Source organism: Ursus maritimus, unplaced genomic scaffold (assembly GCF_017311325.1).
Source record: "Ursus maritimus isolate PB19 unplaced genomic scaffold, ASM1731132v1 scaffold_14, whole genome shotgun sequence".
In the NCBI taxonomy this organism is placed as follows: Eukaryota; Metazoa; Chordata; class Mammalia; order Carnivora; family Ursidae; genus Ursus; species Ursus maritimus.
The window spans coordinates 54,533,330-54,551,157 of NW_024423786.1; the positions used below are offsets into that span (position 1 = coordinate 54,533,330).

The following is a 17,828-nucleotide window of genomic DNA, read 5'->3' on the forward strand; positions in this document are numbered from 1 at the left end:
CAGAGGCCTGGCATGTTGGGGGACCAGGGAGAGGCCTGTGTGGCTGCAGCGGGGTGGGGGGGGAAGGGGGAAAGGGAGGGAGAGAGGGGGGCAGGGAGAGGAGGGTGGCCATTGGTGCAGGGCCCTGTGTGAGCCCTGGGGAGGACTTGGGCTTTTACTCCAAAGGAGGCAGGAATCCTAGGAGGGCTTAGAGCACAGGAGATGCACGATCTGATATCCATTGTTTTAAAAGTTGATGTAGGGGGCACCTGGGTGGCTCAATGGGTTAATTCCCTGCCTTCTGGCTCAGGTCATCATCCTGGGTCCTGGGATTGAGCCCCCACATTGGGCTCCCTGCTCAGTGGGGAGTCTGCTTCTCCCCCTGCCCCTCCCCCTGCTTATCCTCTCTCTCTCTCTCTCAAATGGATAAATTTTTTAAAATCTTTAAAAATATGTTGATGTAGAATAATTAGATAAATAAATAAACGTTGATTCGGTGGCATTACAGAAGAGCATTCCAGATTACTAAGGACTTCTGTTCAGAATCCTAAACTAACCCGTCCTTACTAGTTAACCCTGAAAACAACTACTATTCCTCACTCCCATTTCACAGATGAATGGGCCCAGGCTCACCAACACGGGCTCTTCTCTTTCCCTCCCCAGGTAGAGAGCCTGGAGTCTCGCGAGATGTGGAAAGGCTTCATTCTGACGGTGGTAGAGGTAAGAGGGCTCGCCTGCTCAGAACCCTCTTTCCTCTTTCCACCCGACATCCCTCAAACCAGCCTCCTCCACACGGTGGCCTGTGAGCCAGGTGGCGCCCACAGACATAAAAAATGTGGAAGTTACCTGCCATAACTTAAAAGCCTGGAGTTTTCGTCAACATTCCTGATTTCTCTTTTAGTCATTTGTCCCCAGCCTGGCCCCTGCAGGCCGCTGGGTTTGAGACCCTACGTTCATTCTAGCATCTGATCTGTCCTCCCCATCAGCGAAGTGTCTTCACGTCCCTTCTTTGGCCCTGCGTGGCTGCGGAGCCCCCAGACCCGGGTTCCCATCCTGGCTCGGCCCGCACCCTAGCCTCAGGGTGCCCGTCGGTGACACGGGCACAAGCCGCTCGTGCCCTGACGGCCGGGCGTCCTCGGGCGCCCCATCGCCCCTCAGATGCGTGTCCCGTCCAACCTGACCCTGCTGCCTGGACACCTGTACATGATGGCCGAGGCCCTGGCTAAAGAGGAGGCGCGCCGCACGCTCGAGGTGCCCTCGTGAGTGCCCCGCCGCGCCGAGCGGCCCCGGGACGGCGGCGGACGAGGCGCGGGGCCGGCGAGTCGGGGAGGCCAGCGGGGTGCGCGGGAATTAGGTCTTCCGGGACCGGTGGAGGTGCAGGGGACTGGCCGGGGAGTGGGGGGTGGGGCCCGGGGCGGGGCTCTGCGGGAGGGCGTGGCTGGGCGCCAGGGGCAGGGCCTGCCCTGAGTGAGGGACGCGGCCGGCCCCAGCTGCTTCCTGAAGGTGAGCAGGCTGGAGGCGCAGCTGCTCCTGGAGCGCTATCCCGATTGCGGAAACCTGCTGCTGCGACCCAGCGGGGACGGCGGGGACGACGTGTCAGTCACCACGCGCCAGACGTTCAATGGGTGCGCCTGCGCGACTCCGGAGCCGCGGTGGGAGGAGGGGCGAGCATGGGGGCGGAGTCAGAGCTGGGACAGGGGGAAAGCCCTGGGGGCGGGGCCAAAGCTTACGGGGCGTGGGGTCCTGAGGCTGGCCCCGCCCCGGGATGGGGGTTGTGTCGGTGCGTCTGTGAGTTTGTGTCAAAGCCTGGGGGCGGGGCTAGAGGCCAGGCAGAGTGGTGGATCCCCTTAGGGGAGGAGTTAGATCCTGGAGCGGGGACGAGACTCTACAGGAGAGGTCAGACCCTTGGATTAGGATCGGCTCTTCCGGGCGGAGTCGGAGCTGGGTCTGGGCATCTGGAGCAGGGAAGAAATCAAATCCAGGGGTGGTAACCAGCCCTTGGGGCGGAGTCAGAACCTGTGGGTGGAGTCATGGCCCGGCCCTCCCCGTGGCTTTTGACTCAAGCTTTGGAGGTGGAGTCACTCTGGGGGCGGATCAGAGCCTGACACTAAAGCTTCCTTTGAGATAGTCTGGTGAGGGGTCGGGCTAGTTAAAAGCGGAGACAGAACCCCGGGGGCGGAGCCATCGGTAGGCGGGGGCTCCTGGGGTGGAGCCATCAGGGCATGGTCCTCCCTGTAGGCAGTGCCAGGACCAGTGGTAGGGTCTTCCGGGAGGGTGCGGTCAGTTGAGGGCCTGGTTCTCCACCGAGAGCTACGCCAGGACGGGGTGTGGTCAGTGTGCAGGGGAGCAGGAAGAGTTTAGGCCCTCCGTGGGGGCGGAGCCAGAACAAGGGGCGGGGTCCTCCCTGGCCTGAGCCTGTCCGCCCACTCACCACTGCCTGTGCAGGACGTCGGTGGTCCGGCATTACAAGGTGAAGCATGAGGGCCCCAAGTATGTGATCGACGTGGAGGAGCCGGTGAGCGTTGGGCCGGGGTCCCGGGATGCGCAGTGGTGGGGCCTGCGCCCCTTCCGCAACAGCACTGACTGTGACCCCCATCCGCCTCCAGTTCTCCTGTGCCTCACTGGACGCAGTGGTCGACTATTTCGTGTCACACACCAATAAGGCGCTGGTGCCCTTCCTGCTGGACGAGGACTATGAGAAGGTGCTAGGTGCGTGCAGCCTCAGGGAACTCGGGGGGGCCCAGTATGTGCCTCTCCGGCTCCTGCCCCCACGGGCCACCCTTGGGTCAATGCCCGGCCGCCGCACCTCCTCTAGGACCACTCTCTGTTCTAGGCCACGTGGAGGCGGATAAAGAGAACGGCGAGAGTGTGTGGGTGGCGCGGTCGACCCCCGGAGCCCCGGGCCCAGGTGATAGCACTGCCCGTGTCCAATCTTCTACAAAAGACCCAGAAATTACCCAGACCCTGCCCTCCGGATTGTGGAGGGGGAGACAGAGAGCTGGACACACTCCCAGCCCTGTGTGGTGGAACCTGGAGCTGGAGGCAGCCGTGCCTAGACTTGGGGAGAGAAAGGGGGCAGAGTAGGAGGAAGGCTTCCTGCAGGAGGGGGTGTTTGCTCAAGGTCTTGAAGGATTTCAGTAGGTAGAGATGGGCTTCACCTGGAGCAAGAAAGTACCCAGAGAGGGCATCCAGCTGGCTGTTGAGGTGGGAGGCTGGAAAGGTCTGTGGGGTGGGCAGTCTGGTCCTCCTCGGGCTGGGCAGATGTGGGGGGGACCCTTGTGCACACCGGGTATGTACGTACACACACATGTGCACACACACACGCACACGCACTGCGTCCGTCTACATAATCAGAAGCTCACGTGTAGACAGCTACATGGCCGAGGGCTCCACCCATGCGTGAGTACAAGTGTCCCACAGTTCCAGTCCTGTGTCACACACCCACACCTAAGCCACAACCACACGTGTACACACGAATGCTCACTCGCGAGTGCAAATTCAGACATTTCTAGGTACACGGGGTGTGCACATGATATAGGCGAGCACCTGAGCACGTAGGTAGTGTCCACACAGCGTGAGGCACGTACACACGTGTAGGTGTGTGTGTACACACCCTTTATATATATTCCACCATGCAGATTCCCTCAGGGTCCCTGTTTATACTACGCGGGGACACACACACACACACACACACACACACACACACACGCACGCACAGGGTCACGTGCCTGAACCCCAGCGGGCATGCACGCATCCTCATTTGGAGGGACACAGACCCACGCTGAGGTGTCCCTGCACCACGTGGGCCCAGACGGTAACTGCCGTTTCCCACCAGGGCCCGCACCTGCCTCGGGTGGCCCCAAGCAGCTGCCTCCCGTGCCCATCACACCTGTGGCAAGCCAGGAGAGGTCAGCCCCGCTCCTGAACCAGGAGGAGAACTACGTGATCCCCATTGGAGACGCCCCAGCTGCCAACTACGTGAATGAGGATGGTAGGTGGGGATGGCGTGGAGGTGAGATGGGGACAGGGGGAGGGGGCTGAAAGCCGGACGTGACACACACCTTTGTCCACACAGTGCCTTCCCGCAGTCGACCGGTCCTGAACCCCAGGAAGTTGGCAAAGGTTCAGGCAAAGCCTCTAAAGCCGCCCGTTGCCCCCAAGCCAGGTAGGGGGTCCCTCCTGCCCCCCCTTCCAGCCGAGAGCCAGCGTCAGCCTCCATCTCTTCATCTGCCTTCTCCTCCAGAGCCCAAAGGCCTCCACGGCGGCCTGGCCAAGAAGCTGGCAGTCGGCTCAATGCAGACTCTCTTCCCCTCAACAGGTGAGGCGTGTGGGGGTCGATGCAGGTGGCCGGCGCCGTCACACGGGACCCGTACTCCGAAACACCCCACGCTCTAACGCCCTGCTGTCTTGAAATTCCTCAGGGCTTTTGAGTGCATTTTCACTTTTCATGGGGCCCCACAGATTTTACAGCGGGTCGTGAGTGGGTGTTGGGTGCGGGGACAGCACGGACTGGGGATCCCTGGTGTGGCTGAGGCCTTGGTCACCCGTCCCCCAGGGTTGGCAGATTTGACGGCGGAGCTGGCAGAGAAACTGCAGAGGAGACGGGCGCTGGAGCACTCAGCCGGACACGCCGGCGATCAGTGAGCCGGTTTCGGGGTGCAGAAGTCAGCCAGGCCGACTGCTCCTCCCAGAATAAAAGCTCAAGTGACCCCGGGGCTGATGTGTCTGGCCTGGCTTGGGGCGGGGGGGGGCAGTGAGGGTCTGTCAGATGTCCACCCACAGCAGGCCCCACTTACTCAGCAAAACCTGCCACCGGACCCTACAAGAAAGGCCCATTCTATAGCCAGGAAAGCTGAGGTCCAGAGAGGTTTGGGGCACACTCAGTGCCAGCCAGCCCCAAAGAACCATCAGCACGGCCTGGCCAGTGATTGACTTTTATTAGGAGGTGACGTGGGGACGAGGGCCTGCCCTGGTGCCCGCTCCCCGTTGGTGACCCCTCCCCCCCAATCAGGAGTTAAGGCTCCAAGCAGCAAGTGAGAAGAGGGTGGCGGCTGAAACCACCAAGGCCTGGGGGTGTGGGAGTGGGGGGCTCCGCAGACTCAGCCGGGCCGGGCAGGCCGTCCGGCCGCCTAGGTGAGGCTGGTGTTGGAGCTGCTGGTGGCACTGCCCCGCTTCTGCAGGCAGCGCACAGAGCTGGGGACCTGCAGGCCTGTCGTCACCTGGAAGCTGCCACACCACACCTGGGGACCAGTGACCTGTGAGGGGGTGCTGGCAGGCTGAGGAGCAGAGCCAGCCCCGGCCCCGCCCCCGGCCCCGCCCCCCCGGAAGGGTTCTCACGGTGAAAGCGGGCAGCAGAGGCTGTGTGAACTTGGCCTTGAAGGTGTGCAGCAGCTGTCTGGTACGCGCATTGTAGAAGGACAGGAGGCCTGCAGGGGAGGCAGAGCGAAGTACGGGGGGGAGGAGGCGATGAGAGGGGCTTGCGGCAGAGAGCAGGCAGGGAGAGGGGGCTAGCGATGACGACCGGGGCTCAGGGTCACCTTGGTGGAAGTCGCAGTGCACACCCAGGCAGTCGGGCACGGGGGGTTCCAGCACCTTGGCCTTGTTGGCGTGCTTGGCGGTGAAGCTGACCTGCAGCCAGTTGTTGACGTGCAGGCACCAGGATGCGGCCGTCTTGCCCAGCTGCTCGAAGCGGCCCAGGCTGCGGTACGCCACCCCCACGCCGAACGCCTTGCTGTCCGGCTCGTAGCGCACCTCCCAGTAATGCTCCCCGCCGTCGATCAGCGTGTCCCCTGGGGGGCGGAGGGTGGGCAGTGGGGGCTGGGTGGAATCGGGTCCCAGATGCCCTTCCACAAAGGGGTGGTCACCCAGGTACTCCCCAGACCCCAGCTCTTCCCCCCAGATACTCCTCAGTTCCCAGCTGTTCCTCCCAGGTTGTCCCCAGGCTGTGTCCACTTCCTCTAGCTACTCAGAAAGTCCAGATACTCTCCAAGCCTCAACTAATCCTTTCAGATTCTCTGCAGGTCCAAATAATCCTTCCAGATGCTTCCGGCCTTAGAAACTCCCCCCAGTTCCTCCCCATGTTCAAATACTCCTCAGTCCTCAGTTCTTCCCGGAGACTAGATAATCCCGACCCTTGCTCCTGGCCGACTCCAAGTGTGCCCACAGGCCTCGAGTCCTGCGGGAGCGCAGGTGCTCCCTGACACTCTGGGACTCCTTCCTATCGCTTTCTGAATCTAGATTCTGCCCAGACTCCCGGCTCCCGGCGGAGCCCAACTTCTGGGCCTCGGCTCTCCCCCGAGCTCAGCTAAGCCCTGAGCGCGCGCTCTCCCAGGTCCACTGAGATTCTTGCCAGCTCAGCTCCTCCCCGATCCCGCGACTCCTGAGCTGCATTCAGCTTCTCTGCGCGCTCCTGCCCACCACCCCCAGCTCCTGTCCCTCTACTATCTCAGCTCCTCCTCAGACACAGGGCTCACCCCGCGTACATGACTTCTCCGGGCCTGCTCCTCCGGACCCCAGCTACTCCCCCTACCACAACGAGGAGAGGCTCTTCCCTCTGAAGTCTCAGCCACCCTGCAGAACCCCCCCCCCCGGCCCCTTCCCCTGTTTCTTCCCCTAACCCCACCTCTAGCCAAGAACAGCAACCATTCTTTCCAGCTACTTTGCAAATCCCAGGCACTGCACAAACCCCAGGACCCCCTCCCCCCCGCCGATCTCCAGGCCAGAGCCTCCATAAGCTCTGCCCCCCCCCCCGGGAAGCCCACACCCCCCCAATCCTCCCACTCCTCCAGTGCCACAGCAACATGTTATTGGAACCATTCCCAGAAAGCTTTGTTGTTGGTGGTTGCCTCAGTTTCCCTAGCTGAAGGAGTTCTCTCCTACCCCCCACCATCAGGGCCCTGCCCAGAGTGTCCCTGCTGTCCCCCTGTCTTCGCCCCTCCTTACCCAGCACCGTGTAGGACTCAGCGGTGAAGCGGTCCCGACCCCCACGACCCGAGGGCATCCTCTTGGGGGATGGCACACCTCTGTGAGGGGCGGGGAGGGGAAGGCTCAGTTAGGCCCTCAATGCCCCCAGAGGAGGGTTTCCCCGGCCCGCCCAGCTGCTGAGGTCTTCTCCTCAGTCCTCCACAGGACTCGATTCTTTTCATGCAGTGGCCCCCGCGTGTCAGAACACGCCCTGCCCTTCCTCCTGTGGACAACTATTCAACTGTCAACACCCAGTTAAAAACCTCTTCTCCCTTCATTTGCTCTTTGCGCCCCTCCAGCTCCAGGCCCCTCCTTCCACCCCAGCCTTGACCACGCTGGACTCTGGGCGTCCCTGTCCAGCTTGATCTCCTCCACCCGACACTCAGGGAGGGCAGGGGGTGGGGGGGCCAGCTACCTGGCTGGGGAGTTGACGGGAGACGCTGTCCGCCCCTTGCCATCTTTCTCGCGAGCCTTGATGTCCTGCACCTTCCCGCCCATGGCGTCCCACTCCACGGAGAGGTCATCCACCCGTAGGTTCTGGTGAGATGTGGACGCATCCAGGCGGAACATGAACGCTGGGGCCGGGCAGACGTGGGAGTCACAGAGATGGGGAAACCCGGAGAGACACAGAGAGAGACAGAGAGACAGACGGTGACCAAGACAGACCACGACAGGGACAGAGAACAGGAAAAGTCAACAGAGACCGAGACAGAAAGACAGAGAGATCAACAGACAGACTCAGAGGCAGACAGATACAGAGAGGACAGGCAGCAAGACACCAAGACAGACAGATGGGGAAGCTGGAAGGGGCAGAGCGTGCAGCCAGGGGAGCGAAGGCCGAGGGCTTGTTGCCTAGAGGTCCCTTAGGTCTGGAGGCATTTTCAAAGCGCTTGTGCTCTGTGCTTCCGTTGGGGATTAGTCTCAGGAAAGGGGCCCGCTATAGCACGATAGTTAAGCTAGACTGCAGAAGGACTTCTGATAAGGGCAAAGGTGTCACTGCAGGAGAGTAAGATCGGTCTGCACGACTGATATCCCATCCCCCACTCTAAGAGCCCTTAACTATTTTTGTAGAAGAGAGAATGTGTGTGTGTGAGAGAGACAGGGTAAGAGTATAATACCATCCAGGTAAAATGGGATCCACTGCAAAAGCAAAAACAATAGCAGGCTCACATTAGACACTCGGGCTATGGAATCTCCTGTGGACTAAGCTCTGAGCTTCCTGGCAGCCAGAGCAAAAAGGGTCACAGAACCCTGATTAGAAGATTATCGTTACGCACTATAGTACCTGGGGCCCCAGGGTGAGGGGTTATGGAGTCACAGGCAGGGTGGGGGGTGGGCCAGTCACCTGGTGTCTCCAGGGTCACCGACTCGGAGAACTCGCCTGCAACTGCCTTATTACAGGCCCTCACACGAAAATTCATGTATTTCATGTCAAACTTGAGACCTAGGAGCAACAGAGGGATCTCAACATTGTGTACGCTTTGTGCAATCGGTTATAGGTCCCTGTGTCCCATAGTAATCCCACCACCCCTCACGCTAAGGAGCACCTCGCAAACGACATCTTATCCCTGAGAAACCCCCCTAGCCCTCATTCACCTGTGGGGCTATGGGTTACTTGGCTCCGCCTCCAACCCAGACTGGCCAATCAGGCTGCTTTAGGAGGCAGTAACAGCAATTGGTTCAGGAATAGCACATGACTCAAACTGGCCAATAAGAATCTTCCCTGGGACATCGGGCTGGTATTCTAGGGAGCGGAGTCACTGTCTTCCCTGGGCTGGCCAACTAGGAGGAAGCTCTTCTTAGGAAAATTTATCAGCCTCCTTCAGAATGCAGCCCCCAGAGCCGACAAATTCAGGGAACAGTGAGCAAGTCATTTGCTGGAACCCCTGGATCTAGCCATGCCGGGTTAAAAATTTCCCCTACTTCTAGGATACCTTCCACACTCTCTTATGTCCTTTTTTTTTTAATCAGTTTCTTCCAGTCTTAAAAAATTAAAAAGGCAACTACTTAGTTGTCTTTAGTTGTGTTTCCCCTCAAGCTAAACCTCTGTAGACAGCTGTCTTCACTCCTACCCCCTCTCTGCTGCCTCACGTCCTCTCCCTCCTCTGGCTTTGTCAGTCCCCACCTTACAGGACCTCCTGACTGACCACTCCTTCCCTCCTGGAACATTCTCTTTCCTCGGAAGGAAGGCGTCTCCTGGACGACCCCTCTGTTTGTTCTCCCTAGGTCTTCTTTGCAGGCTTCTCCCTCCTTGACACCCTTAAATGTGGGGGCGACTCAGTCTGGGGCCCTTACTCATCTCACTCTGCTCCCTGACCCCTTCTTGCCTTTCCGATCCCATCCATCCACCACAGCACCCACAGCCCAACCTCTAGCCCAGACCACATGTCCAGTTGCCTCCTGAGTGCTCCCCATGGGATGCCCATTCCCTGACCATCCTAAACAGCATTCAGCACCCCCTGCTCTAAAACCTCCCATAGCTCCCCTTGCCCTCCAGATAAAGACCCCGTTCCTCCTTTCACTTCTCCCCACAGATGTGGGAGGCAAACTTAACTAGTTCCAGACACAAAGGCCCAGCCCTCTAGCCTCTGAGCCCTTCATCAGGCTGTTCTTTTACTTAGAAGGCTGTTCTCCACCCGCCCCTTCTCTTTCAGGCCTCAGGCTGGCTGCCACCCCCTCCACGTGCCCAAGACTGTCTCACCCTTCTCGGATCCCCTTCTCCGAGAGTTCAGTGCTTTGCTCAGCAACACGGTCTACTACCCCCGAGCAAAGATCACCATCCAGAAGGCTCAGTTTCAGAAACCTGGAACCCATCTGACCATGGACAGTCTGAACTCACTGCGGGCCTCAGTTTCCCAGTCTGCAAACCGACCATCATATTCCCCATCCTAAGCAGGGTTCACACAAGGATGAGATGAGTGGAGGCATGTAAGCTATAGACACTGACTGTCCAAGCGAGCGAGAGGGCAGGTGGGCTACAACCACCCACATGGGGTAGTGGCTGGATGAGTGTCCTCAGCCGCAGCCGCAGTACCACACACCTGTGATGGACTGAACTTCCTCCCCTGCGGAATTCGCTCGCTAAGAGTTTTGTAGAAGGCAAGAGGGTATGGCGAGCGGGCGGTGCATCAGGAAGCCTGGGCTATAGCAGCCCTCCACCTTGACCGTGGTGGCGGCCACGAGAATTTGCACCTGGGAGAAAACCGCACGCATGGATGATGGCGTACCGTAGCACCAGGGAAACGTGGACTGACACCGCAGAATGCGCTCGTGGCCGTTCCTCGGTTTTGACACTGAACCATAGTTACGTAAGCCGCTACTAGTGGCAAAAACCCAGTGTGTCCACCCACGGGAACATTCAGCCTGAAAAAGGAAGGAAATCCTGACCCGCACTACAACATGGATGACCCTTGGGGCCGCTGCGCTCCGGGAAATAAGCCAGACACGAAAGAACAAATCCTGTCGGATTCTGCTCACATCAGGTACTGAAAATGGTAAACCTCGCAGGGGCAGGAAGTGGATGGTGGGAGCCAGGGGCTGGAGAGTCGGTGTTCCATGAGGACAGAGTTTCAGTTTTGCAAGATGGAAAGTGATGAATGGGATGATGGCTTTACAGTGTCAGGAAAGTACTTACTACTACCGAACTGGACCCTTAAAAATGGTTAAGATGCAAATTTTACGTTATATGTATTTTACCGTAATAAAAAAATACACATGATGGGGGGAAGTGGGGTATTTTTATTTTGATTCCAATGCAAAGGACAGGCCCTCTTGCTGGCTGGTAGCTTTTCTTTCCTGCAATTAGCATACTCATTATTAACCATGTATGCTAATTACAGATAAAGAACGGGCTGATTATAGCCCAAGAGCTGCGGTGATAGTTATCTTGTCAGCAAGGCTCTCCCGGCCGCTGAGGATTTCCCTTGGCTCAGGACGGCTTCTGAAACTCATTAGGGACCCCCTGATTTTACCCTTCTTTAGACCCTCCCCTACCGGCTGGGGGATTCCCCACGCATTCTGCTCTCTTACACCTGCCAGGGAAATCCCCAAACACTGGGAAGATGCCAGCTCCACGAGGGGAGGGATTTTCGTCCGCTTTGCTTGCTAATGCAAAGGCCGGCGCCTGGTACACCATAGGCGCTCAATACGCTGCAATGGACAAACGCTGGATTGTAGCTGGGGATGCAGAATGCCTTCTCCCCCTGGGCCTCAGTTCCCTCATCTGTAAAATGCTGATGATAAGCATGTCCATTACATGTGGGTAAAACCTTTAGTAAGCCCTCCACGAACAGTGCAGGGGCGATCAACAATATTGTCTTATTATTACTTTCTGCTACTCCCGATCAGCCCAGCCAGGCTCCCACTGAAAGGGGCAAGAGGATCCTGGGACTGCTGAGCTGCACCGGGTTGGGGGTGGGGGGGCTGTTGGCAGCAGGGCTGAGCTGCCCTTACCGGTCAGGGTGTACTCCATCTGCCGGATGCCCTCGATGACCATCCAGGGCTGCTCCTCCTTGAGGCGGGGCGGGCCCTCGAAGTTGGTCCGCCGGTACTCCAGCACGTAGTGGTCAATCTTGCTGTCCTCGTCCGGCATGCGCCACACCAAGGTCACGCAGTTGTCTGCCACCAGGGACTCGGCCAGGTCAATCACGGGGGCGCTGGGCACTGTCCAGGACAGAGGGGAGCAGGGGAGGGGAGGTCAGGGTCCTGGGCCTCCGGAGGCCAGCTTACTGAAACTCGTCCATCACACTACAGGCCTTCTTGGGGGCTGGCCCCCACCCCACCCCCGGGTACTGGGGTCTAGGGGTGCAGCTTCCCCAGGGTGGGGTGGTGCGGAAGAGCTTTCTCGGGATTCAGCCAACAAACGGCTGGGCCTTCTCAGGACTCCACCGTTTAGAGGTAGAATATTTTCAGTTCTGATAGGGGCGTGGCCTTCATGGGACTCCACCCCCTGGTGGGTGGGGCTTTCCAGGGCTGGCCCACTGGGGGCGTGCTTCCTCATGGCTCCACCCACAGGGGCAGGGCTTCTGCCTCTGGGGTTCCAATGCCAGGCTTACTCCAGCCTTTCTCAGGGTACCATAGCCCTGAAATCCAGGGCCCGAGAAAGTTCCCTTCTCACCAGGTAGGAACTTGAGTGCCTGTAGCATCCTCCGCTCCTGTGCGAAGTCCACCATGAGGTGACTCATGTTGTCGCTGACCTTGGCCTTCAATGACAGCCGGAAGGCAGGGGCCATTGTCACACTGCAGGGAAGAAGGCGGAGGCAGCCTGCTGGCAGGCATCTCAAGGGGGCCCGGGCCCAGTTCTCGGGAGTGTGTGGGAGACCCACTCCCTCTTGTTCTGGTTCAGTGCTCTGGGCCCAGAGACCCTCACCTGGGCATCCCCACCTTCACACCAGGGGCGGGGCACGGGGGTGGGAACCAGATCCCAGCATCTTACCCATCTTTGATTTGCTTGGCAGCCTAGAAAAAGCAACAGAATAAAAGTCAAAGAGTTTTCTTGATGGAATCAGAAAGCTACTATACAGACAGGTAGACTGAGGCAGAAACACTTGGCCGTGCCCCAGAGAAATTAGGGGCAAAGACAGGCTCCTACCCCCACACCCCCTCCCCAGTGCCTGGTGCCCATTATATCCAGCTGGCCAACTTAGCAAATAAAAATACAGGATGCCCAGTTAAACCTTCATTTCAGATAAACAAAATGATTTTTTGGTATAAATATGTCCCATTCTATATTTGGGACACATACTAAATATTGCATGGGACATATTATACTAAAAAATTGCTCATTGTTAGGGGCGCCTGGGGGGCAGAGTTGGCTGAGTATCTGACTCTTGGTTTTGACTTAGGTCATGATCTCAGGTTGTGGGATTGAGGCCCATGTCGGGCTCCACGTTCAGCATGGTGTCTGCTTGTCCCTCGCCCTCCATTCCTCCCCCTGCTCTCTCTCTCTCAAAATAAATAAATAAATAAATAAATAAATAAATAAATAAATAAATAAATAAAATCTTTTAAAAAATTATTCATTGTTAAATTTGAATTTCAGATACACAACAAATATTTTAATATAAATATGCTCCATGCAACATCTGGAAACACTTAGACTAAACATCTGCATGGGATCTGCTTACACTAAACAAATTATTCTTTGTTAAATTTAGATTTCAGATCAATCACGAATAATTTTTTAGCGTAAGTATGTCCTGTGGGATCTTTGGGACATACTTATACTAAATGTTGTATTGGCCATACTTATACTAAAAAAGTCACTTGGGGTTGATCTGAAATGTGAATTTAACCAGGTGTCCTGCATTTTACGGCATAGCCCTACCAGTATGGCTCCTGAGGTGCCCACCTGCGGGAAGTCATAGCGGTCCGTGGCCTGCAGGGTCTGGTTGGCTGTCTCCAGAAGCTCCTCGGAGCTCTCCAGGGCCCGAGTGCAGGCAGCCAGCTGGTTCTGGGAGTGAGTGGCATGGCACCGAGGGAAGAGACACCTCACCCCACTGCATCAAACCCACCGCGGCTCCCCACTGCCTTTGGAATTCGGCTGCCATGCCTTTCTCCAACTCCAGGTGGGGCAGGGAGGGTGGAGGGAAATGGGGCCTCACTCCTGGCAGTGCTTCAAAATCACCTGGGGATCTCTTTCTTAAAAACTGGAGTGTCCAGGCCACACCTGAGCCTTGGGGCTCCATATTCTCCTGGGATTGGGAATCTGGGATGTTAGAAAGTTTCCAGGAGGTTTTGATGCATCCCCAGTGCCTCAGTTTAGAGTGGCACAGGAGCCATGGGGTGGTGGTGGTGGGGGGGTGTTTGGAAAGGGGGGTTGTTGCTAGATCTGGGGGACCAGTGGGAAGGACTGAGACATTGGAGGCGCTGGGTGAGGACTGGAGGAGAGAAGCAGCCAGGTGTGGGGGTGGGGCTGTGGTGACAGAGAAGAGGGGGTAGGAGGAGGTGGTAGAAACAGAGATCAAAGGGAGGAGGTGGGGTGGGGGATTGGTGGATCATGGCCAGTGAGGGGGCAGAGAAGAGACCAGGGAAAAGAGGAGGTGAGGCCAATGCCACTGGGGTGTCTGGTTCTAGACCCTGGCGACACCTGGGGGCCTCTCCAGGAAGCAGTGCGGGGGAGGGGGAGCAGGTTGGGAGGAAGACAATGAGGCCAGATGGGCTCTGCTGAGTCCGAGGGGTGCCGTGGGGAATTGGGTCTGCGTGAGGGTCAGGAGAGTCCCCCCCCACACACACATGCAGCTCGTAGGTGCGGCTGGAGCCCCTCCCCCCCCACACACCTGCAGCTCATAGGTGCGGCTGGCGCGGTCCTGCTTTATCTTCATGAGCATGCCCTCCTTCAGCTCCTCCAGGACAGAAAAGAGGGACTGGAACTCGGCCTCCAGGTCCTCCTGCACCTTGGTGGAGTTTGCCTTGGAGAGATGTTGCAGGGTCAGACAGGCCAGGGTTGGCCAAAGCCCATGCTGGGATGGGAAAACTGAGGCCTGGACACAGTAGCCAGGCCACGGCCGAGGGGCATCAGCAGTAACAGGCTAACTCCTATGGCTGCCCCTCCCTCCGTCCCTTCCCCCCACCTGTCCAAGACTTCCCCCCTCCTCCCATCCCTCCTGCAGAGGCGCCTTCCTCACCTCCACGTTCAGCAGCATCTGCTTGAGGGAGTAGATGAAGCTCTGAATCTCTTCATTCTTCACAGCCAGGGTAGTAATGATCTTCCGCAGCGCCTCCTGCTGCCGCGGGAAGCACGCACACATGCAGGGCCGGTAAGCCCCTTCGCCAGGCCCGGCTCCCCCACCTGGGGCTCCCCACTCTGCCGTCCTGGGATCCAGGAGAGGTGGGAGCCACGGCTCCAGTGAGCTCAGGCACCCGCCACGAGGCAGGCCCTGGGCAAAGCTCTGGCCCTATCTTCCCTCACCTAGCAGATGGGCACTGCAAGCATGCCCATTTTACAGCAGAGAAAACTGAGGCTCAAAAAGAACCTCTGGGGAAGGGGCAGACCCTGGGCCTGAGCCAGGTCTGCCTCAGCACAAAGCCTTCAACCTTGTACCTATCTACTGAGGGCCGGGCATGGGGTGAGGGGCTACCTTGGGGAAAGAAAACCCCAGAGCAAAATCATGCCTGTAGAAAATGGGCTATCCTGGGGAAGGGGAAATCTTGGGAGCAGGGATTAGCAAAAAGAAAAGAGGAACCTGGAGAACGGGGTGCCTGAGAGTCCAGGTAACTGGGGAGTGGGGGAGCGAGGTCTGGGTGAGGGGACGCCTGGAGAGAAGGACGCCACGCGGGAGGGTCCTGCTGGGGCCTGGAATCCTGACCTAGGCCTCGGACGGGTCCCTTTTCTGGGGGTGCAGGATCGGTGGGACAACCTGTGTTGAGCTGGAGGGGGGTCCTCCGGGGTGGGGCGGGTTAGAGACCGGACACCTGGTCCGCAGTCCGGATGGAAGGCGTGGGGGATGGGTCAAGGCTGAGGCTGGGATTCTGGGCGCGGGTGGGGGGCATGGAAGTGATGCGCCTGGACCCCGGCAAGATGAGGAGAGGTCGGGGCGACGGCTGGGGGGGTGGGCTGCGTCCCGAATTAGGGGGCTTGATCCGGGCGGGGTTGGGGCCTCGGCCGCAAAGCAGCTGCGGGGGTGGGGGGGCGCTGCGGCATCACCTGGTCCCCTCCCCCTTGTCCACCCCCGCCCGGGGCCCCGCCCAGCCCCGCCCCGCCCCGGTCCTACCCTCTGGTCCTCCATGGCTTCAGCCCAGGTCTTCCCCGGCCCGGCCCGCGGGCCCCGCTCTCTCTTCTGGTCCTCAAGCTGCCTTTGCCGCGACCACGAGCCAATGGCCCGCCGAGCCCTCCCCGCCGCCGCCGCCGCCGCCGCGCCCCCCGTCAGCGCTCCATCACTGGCCGCAGTGCGCACGCGCGCCCCCCGCGGCAGGCTGGGAAACGTAGTCCTGGCTGGGGTCCCTGAGAGTCGGGTCCCCCCAGAGCCTGGGGCCCGCCTGGCTACATTGGTAGTGATGACAGAGCTGCGGAGAGCTCGGAGCTGGGAAGCAGGTTGCCTGGGTTCGACCCCCGGCCCTGCTGTGTGACCTTGAGCCCATCCCTAGTCGTCCTGGTGCCTAAGTCTCCCCACTCTTGCACCCATGCCATTCTTGGCTGCTCCTCAAACTGGAATTCCATACCCCCGCCCCCCGCATGAGATCCGACCCCTAACAGCTCACGCTCCTTGCGTTTACTCCTAGCATTTACGTTTTGCCCGAGCGGATGTTCAGCCTCCAATGCCTTCTTTCTCTCCCCAAGGCGCAACTGAACTCCTGTACATCCCACAAAGCCCCAGGCTCTCACATCCCCTCCAGGAGCCACTCTGCCTGACCGGAAGCTAGAGGTCTCTGAGTGTCTGTGTCCAGCTTGGTCTTCCCATTCGGCCTGGGGCCAGATCTATCCAGGATCTCCAGCATTGCCTCTGGGCAGAGGGTGGGGGAAGGGTAGCCTTTGAGAAGAAAGTGGGAGGGAGGAGTTGGCCGGGGCAGGGGAGGCTGGGAAGCTGTGTGTGTCCGCTGGGGCGGTGTGGGCAGAGTGTCACGGCAGGCGGGGGCCGTCCTACCGAGCACACAGGCCCTCTTCTTTTTGGGTGAGAAAAGAGGTCATCACACCGTGGTTGGGGGTGACACATGGAGGCCTGAAGTCTGCCACCTCCTCCCCGCCCCAGGGTGACAGACGCAGGGCTGGAAGAAATTCCAGGGCCTACGAACCTCCTCAACTGGGTCCCCAAACTTCTCTGCAGGCTGTGGGGATGAGTGAACCGCCATACCTGTCGTAGGACCTGAAACCCTCCGCACAGATCTTCTCTGAACCTCAGAGGACGACACTTTGGAGGCCAAATAATTGAAGCTAGGATTCGGATCTTCAATCCAAGCTCAGGCCTCTCCCTGTTCCCACACCTGCATCACCTAATCTTCCGACATGTCCCCCCGCCCCAGCTCAGGTGTGCTTATTTTTATTTTTAAAAAACCTTATTTATTTATTTATTTATTTATTTATTTATTTATTTAACACAGAAGGAGAGCGAGCACAAGCAGGGGGAGCAGCAGGCAGAGGGAGAGGCCGAAGCAGGATCCCTGCTGAGCAAGAAGCCCGGTGAGGGGGCTCCACCCTGGGAGAACGACCTGAGCTGAAGGCAGACAGACGCTTAACCAAATGAGCCTCCCAGGCGCCCTCGGGTGAGTTTAAATAGCATCTCCCAGAAAGATTTGCACTCACTGGGACGCATTATTCCATTCACATTCACATTCACATGCTGCCTTTCAGATTAAAAAACAAGAACAAAACCAAAAAATCTTTGGGGAAACCCAGGCACCAGAGGGGAGGAAGTGGAGCCCTAAGCGGCATTAGTTACTAGACCTGGGCTGTGTGGCCTGTGTGTGGGGGCGGAGATTGTGGCAGGAAGTCTGTCACTTAGGATGGGGGTTTGGGGGGTGGGGTGGGGTGGGAGTGGGGCGCCAGCCAGGAGAGGGGGGCCTGGTGGGCCAGGAATGGAGTCTCTGGGCTCAGCGCTAGTCTTCCTGGTGCAGTTCTGGGGTGAGTATTGGGCCCCCCTCCCCTCCGCCCTCCCTCCTGTTGTCCATCACCCCAGCAGCCTGCCCCTGGCTCCAAGACCCTGGAAACCAATCTCTCTGCTCTGCTAAATAGGGCCTGTTTCTCTCTGATACTCAGGGGTAAAGGGTTCTAGCAGGATCCTCAGAGTGGGTCCCTAGAGTAAAACTCGCACCGCGACCTACACACCAGGCTTGTGTGAGCTGGCCCTGCAGGCGTCTCTCATCTCCAGCCTCCACAGCATTCCCTTTCTCACTCTTGTCTGGCCTGCTGGTCTTCCTTCCTTCCTTCCTTCCTTCCTTCCTTCCTTCCTTCC

The 17,828-nt window shown here is 58.6% G+C and overlaps 3 protein-coding genes across 8 annotated transcripts in view; 2 read left to right on the forward strand and 1 right to left on the reverse strand.

Annotated features, from left to right (window-relative positions):
* Positions 1 to 4,694, forward strand: part of STAP2 (signal transducing adaptor family member 2) — a 12,862-nt gene extending 8,168 nt beyond the window's left edge. The window contains exons 8-13 of one of the 2 annotated variants that reach the window (XM_040629576.1): positions 2,586 to 2,688; positions 2,813 to 2,887; positions 3,815 to 3,970; positions 4,055 to 4,144; positions 4,223 to 4,297; positions 4,535 to 4,694. In XM_040629576.1, the coding sequence (XP_040485510.1) occupies positions 2,586 to 2,688; positions 2,813 to 2,887; positions 3,815 to 3,970; positions 4,055 to 4,144; positions 4,223 to 4,297; positions 4,535 to 4,623 (588 nt within the window). In that variant the 3' untranslated portion in view covers positions 4,624 to 4,694. Of the gene's footprint in view, positions 1 to 2,585; positions 2,689 to 2,812; positions 2,888 to 3,814; positions 3,971 to 4,054; positions 4,298 to 4,534 lie in introns of both variants that reach the window. The other variant, XM_040629575.1, reaches the window with a different exon arrangement.
* A 205-nt stretch (positions 4,695 to 4,899) lies between these two features.
* FSD1 (fibronectin type III and SPRY domain containing 1) lies at positions 4,900 to 15,756 on the reverse strand. 2 transcript variants are annotated; one of them, XM_040629563.1, is made up of 13 exons: positions 15,654 to 15,756; positions 14,568 to 14,663; positions 14,220 to 14,351; positions 13,292 to 13,393; positions 12,377 to 12,399; positions 12,059 to 12,180; positions 11,395 to 11,604; positions 8,288 to 8,386; positions 7,358 to 7,517; positions 6,922 to 7,001; positions 5,517 to 5,768; positions 5,317 to 5,405; positions 4,900 to 5,219 (listed from the first exon to the last, which is right to left on the reverse strand). In XM_040629563.1, exons 1-13 carry the CDS (start codon positions 15,666 to 15,668, stop codon positions 5,109 to 5,111), a joined length of 1,491 nt encoding a protein of 496 aa, XP_040485497.1. In that variant the 5' UTR covers positions 15,669 to 15,756; the 3' UTR covers positions 4,900 to 5,108. The 2 variants fall into 2 exon arrangements, with proteins under 2 accessions (XP_040485497.1, XP_040485496.1); XM_040629562.1 differs by having other exon boundaries at positions 4,900 to 5,768.
* Positions 15,757 to 17,383: 1,627 nt separating this feature from the next.
* TMIGD2 (transmembrane and immunoglobulin domain containing 2) overlaps positions 17,384 to 17,828 on the forward strand; it is a 7,103-nt gene continuing 6,658 nt past the window's right edge. For 3 of the 4 annotated variants that reach the window (XM_040629571.1, XM_040629573.1, XM_040629574.1), the window contains exon 1: positions 17,386 to 17,497. In XM_040629571.1, coding sequence (XP_040485505.1) covers positions 17,452 to 17,497 — 46 coding nt within the window. In that variant the 5' untranslated portion in view covers positions 17,386 to 17,451. Of the gene's footprint in view, positions 17,498 to 17,828 lie in introns of all 4 variants that reach the window. The other variant, XM_040629572.1, reaches the window with a different exon arrangement.